Source organism: Amblyomma mixtum, chromosome 7, assembly GCF_055824585.1.
Source record: "Amblyomma mixtum isolate Tamu chromosome 7, ASM5582458v1, whole genome shotgun sequence".
Taxonomy (NCBI): Eukaryota; Metazoa; Arthropoda; class Arachnida; order Ixodida; family Ixodidae; genus Amblyomma; species Amblyomma mixtum.
The window spans coordinates 38,721,375-38,735,797 of record NC_143018.1 but is presented as its reverse complement, the minus strand read 5'-3'; the positions used below and the strand labels follow the sequence as shown (position 1 = coordinate 38,735,797).

Sequence of the window (14,423 nt, the reverse complement as noted above, 5' to 3'; positions counted from 1 at the left end):
TTAACCTAGCATTCTGTGTGAAAAAAATAAATCTCGTTCAGCACATTGTTTCCAATATTAAGTCTTTCGCTTCCGGAGGGGGGGGGACGACTTTCCTATATATAGCTTATATAGCTTGCACGTGACGGCACTTCCGCTCCCATTAAGCGCTGGCGGCCATGCTGCCGAACCATTCGGCCGTCCCCGCCCATCCACGCTGTGATGCCTGATCGCTCCTGCCCCAATGCGAAAGTAAAGTAAAAGTAAAAATTAAAGTAAAAATTTGCGACAATATGGGTCCATACACACTGCGACCAGGAGTCGGCACACGATGGGCGTTGAGTTCCGTGATATCACCCATGGGGATATCGTGTACTCTTCCAGCTTTGTGACGTCGGAAGAAATGAAAGCCTTCAAATAATTGGAGGCACACAAGGATTTCCCCAGCAGGTGGGTGAGAAGCCTGTCTGCCATGCACCCAAGAGGCGAAAAGCTCGGCATCGGCACGCCGCTTGCCCTACTGTCGTTGCTCGCTGCGCTCGTGGCGATGCGAACCAGCTTGCCTAGTGCTGTAGCCAAGATGCAGCGATGCGGGACCCAGTCTGGGATTGTGTTGGCAGACAAATCAGATGGCATCAATCAAAGCAGCAACATTCACTTCAGGGCATAGTCCAACTGCTACCCACGTTTTCGCAAACATCTAGCTCACGGCACAACCCTCTTACCTGTCACAAAATGCACTATACACACAATTAAATTGGAGTTGTCGGCGTACAAATCGCCATGCTTAATGCGAGCGAGCCACAGCCCGCGCCATTTCGAACTGAGAGTCTTGGAGCGCTCGCACTTGCATTTCTACGACTGCCATACGAATGCCAAAGTTCGTGTTAATCGGCTACTTCTTTCACCTGGAGCTGTCGCTACGGTTGGAGCAGCCAAGGGTGGCACATAAAGCCGTATCGAAGCTATGGATGGACGAGAACTAACACGATGAGAGCTAACAAAGAGGGCGGGTTGTTCGTCAGCATGGCCGACCGACATCCTACGGCCACCGGATGCGACGTCGGTGCAAGCTATATATAAATCTGCCCCTTTCATACGCAAGCACACCAGTGGCTTGTGATAACATATGTATACAAAGACCTTCATAATTTTGGCTAAGTGAGACATGTTCAATCGCCGAAGAGACCATCTGCATGAATCCTGCAGGAGGTTCGGCAGGCAGCACGTGCATTAATCCTGCCAATTTTACACCGACAGCCATTAGTACACCAATTCCTCCCTTCACGGCATAAGGTGTCTACAGTCCATACCATTGTCTGCACCACTTGTGCGCTCTCCATCTCTCATCATCCCACACTGTGCGGAATGCCCGACCAACACCACCGCTGCACCGGTGTTGCAACATTGTCTAGGAGGTAATGGCAGGGCACGCGTGCGTGGTGATGTGCAACAGCAGGGATATCGGATGGTGGCTACGTCGTATACGACGTTGTACCAGCTGATAATGGCACAGCATTTGGTCAGGTCCCTAGCGTTCTCTATGGATAGACCGTCAGTCCTATCGGTCAATACAGTGCGCTCGGGATCGAGAGCTCAAGCGGCGTGCTCAAGAAGACCCGGAAAGTCCTGCTGCTAAGTTAGCGAGATGGGAGAGTGAAACGAGCGGAGACCAACGACGATGCATGAAGTGGCGAAATACCTTCGTCAACAAAATCCTGCCGTCCGTGCCGCCGAAACTGAAGCTACGCGTCCTAGTCATCGATAAGACCCTGCACAGTACTTCCCACCAGAGTCAGTGAAGAGGTTACTGGAAGTGTTTTTCCACAATAGCCTACAAACATCACTTCCCCTCTTACTGGCACCATTTCTCATCAACCTCCTCTGCAGCCCAGCTATCAATTTACCACTGGGGTAAAAGTCAGAGTTCTTTTTCTTAATAGAAGACAATGTGACCTACACATACTCTTGAAAATAGACCCAAGTTCGCGCACCTCACCAATGGCAGGCGCAAAATATAGGAAGCGGTACTACACAGTGGTCAAGCTAGCAGAATTGCTGATGGTGCTTAACGTGCGTGACAGCAGCCACATGGAAAAACGCACTCATGACACATATTCAATTTTACACGTTTTACTGCTCTTGCATGTTCACCAGGTAACCCTGCACAAAGTATGTGTGCAGGAACAGAAAATGACCTCAGTACCAGAACCCAGTGCTCATTTTGAAACACACTATCTCCCATGTGCGTCAAACACCACTCTCATCACAGCCCAGGGCTTCAAGCATAGAGCCGTGTTGATAATGCCCTCAAAGCACCGCTCACATGTGTACATTCCATCGCACAGGAGCCCAACATGCAGACGTACCGACTGCACAGGGGCGGGTTCATCAAAAACAAAATCTAACGAAAGTTTACGGCGCCTAAAAGCCAAATGCATTTCTCAATCACAAAAGAATATCAAGAAGCACGGAAAATAACCTATACACACGTGTGAAACAAATATTAACAAACATCCTCTACGTTTAAGGTCATAAGCATAAGGTATGGTGAGACAAAAAGCAGCTTCAGAAAGATGCACAAAAGACTTGGTATATGGCACAAAATTGTCCAGAGACTTCCACAACAGCAAGTGATACTAAACAGCAGAGACCTGAGATTAAGAAAAGTGTGTTCCAAAATTGTACAGTATAGAGGAAAAGTAAATCAAGCAGAGCAAAGCATCAAATCGATCAGGGTCAGGTTTAACTAACTGTACCACTCACAAATTTTGTTCCAGTTATGCACAGCACAACTAAAACAAACAACAGATGAAACAAGGCAGCCTACATATGGCTTTCCCGCAATGCGTAATGATATTAATGATGAGATTCTCGAGAAACGGCTATATTTTCCCACGAAACTTGTCTCACAAACCGTAAAAGTAAATACCTTCTTGGCGACACCACAGTAACGTAAATTTTTGGCTAAATTACCTCATAATTAGACCAGACAATGCAACTGCGGAGTTCACAGAAAAAGTAGTTCCACACATATTTTCAAGCTACTCCGGACAGAAATAGATTTTCAACAAACTTGCACAAAACTGTCTTCTAAACTCCATTTAATATCACGGAGAGGAGCAGTGCAAAGGAAACAGGACGACAGAGATGTGTCTTTGTGTCCCTTGTCGTAACTGCTTCCTCTGCACTGCTCCTCTCCGCTCCTCTCCATGATGCCTCACCGACTGGCCAACACAAAGGTACTAATCCATTCACTACACTGTACTGCCTTCATCAGTAAGCACTGAGAGTGCATTCCTGTAATGGACCGTTATAAGGTTACCACATTATAAATATGGCTGGCTCATAAAAAAAAAAACACGACCAGAAGTCATACACGACAATCAGACGCAGTTTACAAAAGTGGAAACATTCAAATCGCGCTTCAAGGCACAAGCAGGAGTACAGTACGCGCACTGCAGCAGTAAGTGGCATGATGGAGCAACACTGGTCTGCAACGATAACATTACCAATGCTTGCTCAGCGAAAGCTGGCACACAATGGCCTTTGAAACTTTTTCGAATGAGCCTCACATCAGCATATTACAAAGAGGCAAACAGGTAACTAGTCTAAAAGTACCTGCGCATACAAACGGCTCACCCCATTGCACAAAAGGCTGTTCACAAAATAAATGCAGAGAAATTCGCCACAACCCAAGTCCAGTCATGGTGTGCTTGATCACAAACGAAAGATAACAGTATGCTGCAAAATGAGAAGAAAGAACAATGAAGTGGAGTTATCGTTGCTGAGTTAAAGGCTACATTTAAAAAAACTGCCTTACACATTCAGAAGGTATGATGGGCATTCCAGACCCTATCTGGTAATATGACTCAATAATGCACGACTTGTGTATGAGGACTTCAATGAAACGAACAGTGCTCCTGAAAAAATTTCCCTGTGGCCCGCTTGCACAAATCAAAATAAGACAGTCTAGTTGCCAGTCTACCCTTACTGACGGTCCAAACCCTCTCTTGCTTTTGAGGAAAAGGAAGGTGCATCAATGTCTCCTTTGTAGGTAGACACCATCACCATCTCTAAGCACCACTGGGGTGTCCACTGGCAAGTTTTGTGCCTTTTCCTCACAACCAAGAGAGGGTTTAGACTGCAAATAAGACTGAGAACTAGAATGTCTTCTGCTTCGTACACTCGGGCTCTGTTCTTCGCTTCACATGAAAAAACAACTAATCCCATCGGCCTTCATTTTGAAAGTTCGAGCTTGCATGTGCAGAGTGTAGTGCCAAGATTAACCAGACATTTGGGACATTTAATTTTACCTGCACTTCTTCCTTTGACTCTCACTACGGACAAAATAAAATATCTGCTGGCGTGTGTTAAGCCGCGTAACAGTATTAGCGAAGCAGAGGTGAACTTCCTGAACATGCTGGCAATTAGAACGTGCAAGGGGATTAGGCAAAATAATGGTATGACACGAGCGCTTTCATGAACACTTACCATAATGCACTCTTTTGTACAATAAAGTTCCACGTATCTTTGTACCCATTGTCAGAATATTAAAAAGGGTTACCTCAATGCATTTACTGCAGGGGCTCTAGGGATAACTGCCAAAACGAAAACAAGGATCAAAAACGCAACGAAACACAAAGTAAAAGAAGGAAGGCCAAACAAAATGCCGTTTTTCTTCCCTCACTAGACTGGCACTTCCCTTAATTGCTTTTATAATTCACCGCAGCAATTACCACAAATGACAAGTCATGCTGTCTCGCAAGAACCAGCTATTCAGCACAGTGGAAGCTTCAACTGGCATCAGCTAATAGTGACTAAATTCATAAAGCCTTTCATGTGCACAGCACTGCGCACTTGGCTAAGACACAATGGCTACCATAGTCGACCAGCGCATGGGTGCCAGCCAATCACAAGCAGTTCTTAAGACTATACAGCTCTGCGATTCCACAATTGGTCAGTGCCTTTGGGCTACTGAATTGACAAGGCAAAGAAACCAGCCAATCGGAGACCTGTTGATTGTGCCAGCCAATCACAAGCAGTTCTTAAGACTACACAGCTCTGCGATTCCACAATTGGTCAGTGCCTTTGGGCTACTGAATTGACAAGGCAAAGAAACCAGCCAATCGGAGACCTGTTGATTGTGCCAGCCAATCACAAGCAGTTCTTAAGACTACACAGCTCTGCGATTCCACAATTGGTCAGTGCCTTTGGGCTACTGAATTGACAAGGCAAAGAAGCCAGCCAATCGGAGACCTGTTGATTGAAAAACAGCTCTGCAAGCTCATTACCCCAAGTCGTTGTCATTACCCCAAGTCGTTGACGTCACATTAACCTTCTGCAAGACTACGAAGCGTGGCACAGAAAAGACTGAGGTGAACATGAAACAGCCCCAAGGCGAAACAATGGTACTGTTTTACATGTTACCTGACTATGAACTAAAGCCCTCAAAATGAAGTTGTGGAAAAGGGAGCATTGCCAATAAAGTGGCCACACCTTCCTTCTTGTGGCATCCCCCTTCCCCACCTGCTCACCATCAAGGGGGAGAAAGCAGTCCCGGACTAGGTAGGGACTGTTTAAATACAGGTGTTATTTCTCCATCATTAAGAATAAAACTGCATAATGCCTCAAGCAAAAGAAAAATTCGCAGTGGAAAAGGCAATGGTAAGGGTGGCACTGATGGCCAGCAGCAGCAGCAATGTCCTCTCTCTTGAGAAACTCAGTCACCTGAGAGCTACAGCCAGCACATGAAAAGCGGCACACAGCTTCGCCACTGAAGGCCATGCTGCCAGGCAGGCAGCTTCCAGATTCCAAACTGCTCCACTTAGCATTATCTCCGTCTGGCGCTTATTGGATGCTCTAACTTAAACCAGTTTCCTAGATGAAACACATTTTCAATGGCTTACTGCTCTTGCAGTAAGCCATTCTGAAGGGCCACGACAGGTTCAGTTCGTATATCACCCTGAGTACTACTCCTGGCAACAAATATTTTTGGCTGGTATTGCCTGTTCAAAGTCTGTGAAGGTTTTCTATATATTTTTTTTTTAAGCAGGAGAGGTAGATCCTCAGAATCAGTGGTTGCGGTGTACATACACTGTTGAAAACATGCCAGCTGCTTTGGTGAAGACAAATTGTCACCGTAGTGCACCCAAGGCCGTAAACAATGGTCACTCTCCCCAACTCAGTTTCCATCATTTACGCACCAGGAGCCCAACTTAGTCTACATTACTTGCACGGCAGGAGCAATAAAACACTCCCCAGGCAGACCTGGGCGCTTTGTCAAAGGACCAGCACATTTCGGAAAGTAACTGTAAGTGCGCTGCAATGCTGCTCAGACATTTTGGTCATGACTACAGCTGGTGGTTCCTGGCAGAAATACGAGTATAGTTGTGTTCCCAGCTTACTTCCACTGATGTCTCTGCTCCCTGCTCTCTTTCAGTACTCGGAGCACACCTGCGTGCAGTCATAATGCACGCAACTCCAACAACACTGCTGATCACCTTACATACTCTTGCCAAGCAGGTACATTTGGCAGTCCTTGCAGCCAGTATTTCATTTGGCCGAATGCAATTTACAGCCCCCTCACTTAAGTTCATCCTCTGCTTCTGGTCATCCTTACCCAGCATGCTCTTAACCTGAGCAGGTTATGTCATATAAATGCCATCAACAGTCGAAAACGTTTCCGAGGAACCAAAGATTGCTTTTAGCCACAAACAGCCACTGACAACACCTTTTCTGGTTGAAACACAAGCAGCATTGCAAAGCATCGCAGCAGAGTCTTACCAGCACACTACCAGCACCACTTTGGATTCCACGCCAAAACCGGCCAGGCACGTACACCTGTGACTGAGCGAGCATCGCTGCCTTTTATCACAGTGGCAATGCGCACTCGCCTCCTGGCACCACTGTTGTAGCAGCACCGGCAGTCCACGTAAGTACGGCCATTACTGGTACGCCAACCCTATGCACAGGTTCCATGAATTGCCCGCACTAGCCTCATGCAACTTACTGGTAAAGCGCTTCACATTCCGCCACTCAAGCAATGCTCACCACGGAGGGCAACGATGACAGGACCAAAGTGTTCAATGCATGTCGATAGGCCAACTCTGCAGTGGCACCCGCAGGCCTGACAAATCCACAATCGACACAGCCCCTGGCACTGATGCCAGCAGTCACCGGCTTGCTTCAATGTCTCATTCCACGACTACGGCAGCAAGTTATAAGCTTGTGACAGGAAATGGCTTTCCCAGCCTGGCCACCTCATCGTTGGACATTGCATCGTACGGTCCCGGCTTTCGAATCTGCCGTCTGTAGCAGCGTGGCGGGGGCGTGCACCGCCGCCTTCGGCGCATAAAGTAGAAAAACCCGAGGCAACAGATGACAAGGGAGGCGAGCACAGCGAGACAGACACTGAGGATGATGACCCAAGGTGGAGGCGCAGTGCCTGAAAGGAGAAGGCAGAGGTCAACCCAGGGGGACAGTGTGACCTAGTAAAGCTGGTTTTACAAGAGCCGTGTGCCCTCTTAAAGCCTTTTGTGAAACAGCAGCATTCACGTACACATTTTTAAATTGTAAACTGCGGGGTTTAAATGTCCCGGAGCAACATAATGGCCATGAGGGACGTGAAATGGAGGGCTCTGAATTAATTTAGACCACCTGGGGATCGTTAGCATGCAGTGACACCGCACACAGCACAGGAGCGCCTTTTACATTTTGCCTCAGTCAAAAAACACAGCCATCGTCGTTTCAACTGAGGTGGAATGCAAAAGGTGCCCATTTGCTGCGCGAAGTCAGCGCAAGTTCAGAGATTCCCACGTGGTCTAAATTTGTGCTCAGAGATTTCATGAATGAATTTTGGGAATTCTCTTGTCAAATTGCCAGGTCGCTGTCGCTCCGAAGCTTTATATGCGGAAATTCAAAGCCCACTTTTCTGTAAACAGGTTCCACAAGGTAAGCTAGAACACAATCGCAGCCAGGACTGCAACGTTCCTGAGCGCTTTACCATGCTCACACATTACGTGATGCTTGGTATGCCTGAGCCATCCTTACAACACACAGCAGAACAGGAGCTTGTATTTACTTTGCAAATGCTTGACCAAGGAGTGGCTCCGCATCATTCACCTTTTTCCACCAAGAAAGCTTCACTACCACCCTCCATCCATTGACAACAGGTAACGAAAATTGGTAGCCTCACAAGAAAGACTACTCACAGGTTGGCATTGTAAGAAAGACTACTCACAAGTCAGCATTGTAAGACTACTCACAAGTCAGCATTGTAAGAAAGACTACTCACAAGTCGGCATTGTAAGAAAGACTACTCACAAGTCGGCATTGTAAGAAAGACTACTCACAAGTCAGCATTGTAAGAAAGACTACTCACAAGTCGGCATTGTAAGAAAGACTACTCACAAGTCGGCATTGTAAGAAAGACTACTCACAAGTTGGCATTGTAAGAAAGACTACTCACAGGTCGGCATTGTCGGAGGATCCCAGGCACCCGTGGGCTTGCACACGCGAGTCGCAGGCCCATGCAGAGTGTAACCTTCGTTGCAGCTGAAGATGACCGATGCATTAATTCCGAACCCTTCGACGCTGAACAGCTTGCCATTGGTCGGGCTTGAAAGAGGGCTACACTCTGGTGCGCAGAATGTTGAAACGTTGAAGATGCAGAGATGGGAGGCAGAGAGGAAGAAGCATGCAGAATTTAACGAGGAGAGGGGGGCGGGGGGAAACGGAGCCAAACCAGCCAAGGAAATAAGCAAAAGACAAAGAAGAAAGAATAACAGTAGCGTGAAAGGAAAATGAAAACCAAGACGGCAACAGCAGGTTAGCAGCGTCGAGCGAAGAGTGTCAGGTGCCAGATAAGGAGATTCGTGGTTGGAGCGCCGAGAAAAGAATGCCGAGCGTCGAAGTGCAGCACGGAGGAGATGAGAAAAATCAGACCGGTCGAGAAGCGAGGTGCCCATTTTGAGTCACCCAAAAGCAAGTAAGCAGCAGCAGAAGTAAATCCACTTGCGGAAAAAGCAAAAGAAGGCGAGAAATATGCAGTGATTGAGGAGGGGACAAAAAAAAAACAAACAGGTTAGCAGCAAAACAGTAGAAAGTGGTGAGGCATGGCCAGATAGGACGACCGAATCAAAAGCAATCAGCAAAAGGTCCCAGAGAGCAGAAAGGATGATGGAAAGCAGAAAGCACAGCAGAAAGCACAGAATGCCAGGGGACAATCAAGTGAACGGTGGGAGAATAATCAACAAAGCAAACAGGACAACAGAACAGACAGAGAAAGGCAAGGAGGTAAAAAAAAAGGAGAAAACAACAAAAGTATGCATTAGGTTTGTGACAAGGGCTGCAAGTGTCCAGCACAAAGCAAAAAATACTGTCCACGCACTTAATTCTTTCAATGCTCACCAAGCAGTGCAATCACGTTTTTCAGAGCCACCCTTTTTCTTTTTTCTTCGGTGAAAGAAATAACCACCAGACAGACGGAGCTTTACAGGGGTTGCTAAGAACCAAATGCTAAGACATCCTGCGAGTAAGACATTCAAGACCTCCTACCAAAGCAAACACCGGCTTGTAAAACTACAGCTGTCTTAAAGCGAGACCATTAAAAGCCATGATATTAGAGAACTGAATGAAACAGGCTACCATGCCGATTCTGCAAAAGGGCTGCTATACATTTGTCCATGCTAGCTCTTCTGATTGGCTGGAGTCAAATGTCTAGTCCTCTTAACCTGTTACCATCTGGAAGCTAGCTGCCCCATTTGTTGATGTCAAGTGGCTAGCTGTCCTGACTGGCCGGCATCAAGGGCAGCTTCCACAAGGATATGCTTGTTTGATAAAATGAGTACAGCTCCACAAGTAGTGCGAAAAAAAAAAATTGCCAACGATTACGTTACTTCCTAATGCAAAATTTGAGCGCAGCTCATCAGCTGTTCCAGCTTTTCGATAGATTGAGGCAAATAATTCGAGCAAGACATGTATGTACAATTGCAGACAACTCGTTATTTTTAACACATATTCCTTCTTCAAGAAACATTCCACTAACAGTTCTTGACTGTCATGAAGGAAGCTTTGTGGTAGGAGAAATAGATGGATATATGCTCGATTTGCTGCACCAATGCCTGGTTCTGAAAGACTAGGTCTGCGCAAGTATTTCGCGAGGTTGTCACAGCTGTGGGAGGCATTACGAGCGAGAGGAACGGGATGTTCTCCCGCATAAGTGGCAATTCCTGTCTGTCTGTATATCTACATTAAAGTCCCCACCCACCCTGGCCCCCTTGCAGGTGGCAGTTAATGGTTGATCTCGAGAGTTCGCTCACCACTGTCAGCGCTGACACATGCATCCCACATCTCTCTCTCTCATCACCCCACGTACCTATAAGCACGATTTTAGGCGTCCAAAGACCCAGGGAGCCAGTTAGTAGAGCAGAATGTTGGGCCAGTTGGTGCAGCGACATATTCAAGAAAACTTTGCACAGAATAACACAAGACGGAAGGGAGAAACACACACACACGAGCGCAACGTACACATACTCAGGGAGCCAGTTATGCGCACTTTTCCTTAAAATGATCGGAGTGTAAAACGTTGTCAATGCACGATTGAGGTGTCTGCTGGTCCTTAAGGGTAACGGAGTGGATACCAAGAGAAGGCAAGCATAGCAGGGGGCAGCAGAAAGTTAGGTGGGTGGATGAGATTAAGAAATGATGATGATGATTATGATGATGATGATGATAAGGAGGAGGAGGAAGAGGAGGAGGTGTTCACTGTTCCAAGAAGGCAGTTATGCGCCTTCCCTCTGGTTCAGGTGTCCACCGAGGTGTGCGAGACAGATACTGCACCATTTCCTTCCCTCAGAAACCAATTTAACAATTTTATCCTCTGCTTTCCGAGCTCCCGCTGCACTGGTTTCGCAGCTTAAAGCGTGAGGTGTCCACTGCTGGTTACGATGGACAACGGCGACGAAACGCAGAAACGGGCGCCAAAGAGCTGCGCTCTAAAAAAAGGGCAGCTGCAGTGTGCAAGGGTGCGCGAACATGCAGGCAAAAGAAAAGATTAAATGTGTTCCTGATTTCGAGGTCTGCATGTTCGTGGAAAGACCAGGGTGTTGCCGACATGACCAATGCCTCTCCTTCCCACCCCGGTTTTCCAAAGGCAGGATGAAATATGCACAGGTAAGCTTGCATCGCTGCTTCACTGTCCATTTCCATTAGTGCATTCGCTTTCTGTAGATACAATCCCATGTACCGAGTTACATCAACACTTCGCATTGATGCAGAGGCTTGTTCCAAAGTGCACGTACTTGAGCACGTTGTGAACATGAGAAGCCTCTTCTCAGTCAGAGACAAAGAAAAAAAAAATCCGTAGATAATACATCTTTAGCCATTTTTGCCTGCAACTTTTCCAAAGTAAGGCCATGTGTCCTTGAGTGTCATTTGCCTAAGCATTAGCTAGACAAACTTGCTGTTCCTTTTATGCGCACCTTTCTTCTTTATAAGCAATTGAAGTATAAAACTCTGCTGGCCCCTTTCCAGTTTTCAGCCTACGCATCCAACAAACTTGTGACAAAAAAAAAAGTAATCTTCAATACTAACGTGACGGCGGTGGGCGAATGGTGGTACTGGTGGTTGAAGACGGCTTGGGCTTGGGTGTTGGTGCTATTGTTTATCAAAGTGGAGAGCAAAAAAAGAAAGCTACTTTAGCAGTTGCACGACAACCTCAGCAGTCAAAAGACCAAACCCGATACAAAGACGACAAGATAGAAGGAAGCGAAAACAGAGAAGCAGAAAGCAGAAAAAACTGCCCGGCAACCAGCGGGGCCAGGTCGAAGTGCCAGACACCATGGTCCAGGCAGAGACACGTTTGAAAATTCTTCTCAGTCACACTTGGGCCTAGTTTTAAAAGAAACACAATTTAGGACCACACTTCATCCAAAGAGACAGGCGCTTTCGAGCGATTAACACAACACAAGGTGACAATCATCTCAAGACAACTTCGAAATAGAGCTTTAAGCAAGACAAGAGTGGCAACCAGGGGCAGGATTCAGGAATCTCAAGCTCAAAAACTACACTGAGGTGAACAAAAAATGCAACAAGAAAGCATGCTAGAGCAGGGCCGTTGTGCCCAATGCCCCCGTTTCAAGCCGAGGAAATGAAAGAAAGAAGGAGAAAGAAGACCGTGCAAGAACAGGCAAGTGTCACTTGCCAGTGGTGCAGAGATAACTGAAGATGGAAGATGCCTGACCGTCCATACGCAGACAACTAATCAAGCCACTAAAGGTCAGCCTAGTACAATAGGTCACCAATCTGGCACAACAGAAAGATACTGACCTTATTAATATCGGGATGAGCTTGACGAGAGAACACCAAAGCAGGCAAAGCAGAAAGATGTCAAGTCACAGGCTACAAAATGCTGGAGCAAGCCTGCAACATTACGCTTGGCAAGCAACCTGTGCATCAGAATGAGTCACCATGCGTGAACCGTAAAGGATCATGAGCCACGCTCATTTGCGACCTAGTGTCAAGGGGTTTAGGGAACCAAGAGAAGCATCAACATGTTTACAGGTGAGGCCAAGCCAAGAAGAAGACAGCCAAGCATCCCGGACAAGTATTATCATCACAACCAGCACCAACATGCGAGGAAGGCATGGGGGGAAAAAAAAAACAACAAAAACCCAACGAATCTCCTGCCACAAGCCATGCTGGAACTAGCCATTCAGAGACAAGTTTTCGCATCACAAGATGTGGCGACTTCCACAGAACACAGCGGAACATGCAAGAACAAAGGGTGCGAGCCTTAGTGCCCCGAAAGCCCGTGAGTGGAGAAAAATGCAGGAAAAGCGGCGAGAAAATGGACAAACTTGTTTCCGCGGGGCATGTTGGCGGGTCGGGATCCCATCTGCCAGACTCTGTGCACTTGGCCGTTGTTCTTATATCGCCATAGTCGCAGTCGTAGATGATGGTGTCACCAATCTTATGGTGGCCGTCATGACCAATGACCCGGCCATGCAACAATGGACTTGGTGGACTGCAGCCCCCTGAAAGTGTTTCCCCCAAGAGAAACCACAGGTTGCCTTTGGGGGGGACGCCGACGAGATCAAGTAAAACGGGGCAAGCGATGTGAAAAGGACACACCGAGGTAATGAACTTCCAATCAGAACTTTGCTCCACACTGCAGAGAATACAAGCCTTCACATGTACTAGTGTATATATTGTACTGCTCTTAGTTCCTACCTCCCAGACTGTACACCACAGCAGGCATTACAAAGGGCTCCTTTCCTTTGCTCACAGCCTATGCAAATGCCAAATAATACGACGTACTGCTACTTTATCAAAACCAGTTTTCCTGGTTCCTGCTGCATCTTCATCACAGGCAGCACCACCAAGGTCAAAGGTTATAGATTATACACGTGCACTTCATGATCAGATGAGGAGTTCCAAGGTGGGGATTAAAAAAAAAAACAAATTACTGGGAGAGAAAACCTACACATGGGCTACCGGTCACACCTTAGTCGAATGCTTAGGCATAATTCCACCGCCCTTCATCAATGTGCCACTACGTTACGGCTTTCGCCTCTCACCTTCATTCAAGAGTGGCCATGGTGTTCGAGAAGCCACACACTCAAACCTGGCAACAGAATCCAGCTTGAGATTCTCAACTCATATGCAGCGCAAAGAATCTACGCTACTTTCTCCTTCCCGTTCATACAAGACATGACAGAAACATCAAAGCATGACGGAAGGTGTAAGCTGGCACATACTACATGCTTGTCAAGCACAGCAGGCTCGGAGATGCTGATACAAATGCATAACCATAACTGCAAACCTGCTGTTCCATCTAAAAGTGATTAGATAGTGTAGCCAGATAGATTCCGCGCGCTAAGAACAGACCCACAGACTCACAGTACGAAATGAATGCAGCCTGTTGAAGCCTCAGCCAGAGCTCCCAACTGGCGCCATATGGAAACCATATGTGTGCAACAATCTGATATATTGCCCTAAGGCGTCTTTTCAAACCTGAAATACTAATGTTCAACACACGTTTTCGATGTTGGGTGCTGTCAACACAAGCACGCTAATACATTTAAATGAGCAAGGTCAACAAGCCTACTGCTACAACCAACTGTGCTCCCTGTATGCAAAAATGAGGTAAAAAAAAATTTGTGCTCTCGGTGTCCCGTCACCTCATTTGTGAAGTTTGAGAATTATTTTAGCCGATAGCCACCGCTTCCAGCAGTTGCCCCATACAACTCGCCAAAAAAACACCGGTTCTCCAAAAAGAATAAACGCCATTGAACATGCAACAATCTTTCTCAGAAATAAACACCAAAAAGTCTACGGCCTAGAAGTAGTCCACAGCTGAACGCTGCATCTGTCTGTGCACTACTGCACATCATGCGTGACATCGCTAATGCCCCAACTCCAAATCAGCACATCCCGACAGA

General features: G+C 46.9%; 1 protein-coding gene across 12 annotated transcripts in view; it reads right to left on the bottom strand.

Annotated features, from left to right (window-relative positions):
* LOC149335731 (C4b-binding protein-like) overlaps positions 1-14,423 on the bottom strand; it is a 78,360-nt gene that overhangs the window by 41,614 nt on the left and 22,323 nt on the right. For all 12 annotated transcript variants that reach the window (XM_089552319.1, XM_089552318.1, XM_089552323.1 and 9 more), the window contains 2 exons: positions 12,840-13,016; positions 11,575-11,637 (listed from right to left, as the gene is read on the bottom strand). In XM_089552319.1, coding sequence (XP_089408445.1) covers positions 11,575-11,637; positions 12,840-13,016 — 240 coding nt within the window. The remainder of the gene's footprint in view (positions 1-11,574; positions 11,638-12,839; positions 13,017-14,423) is intronic.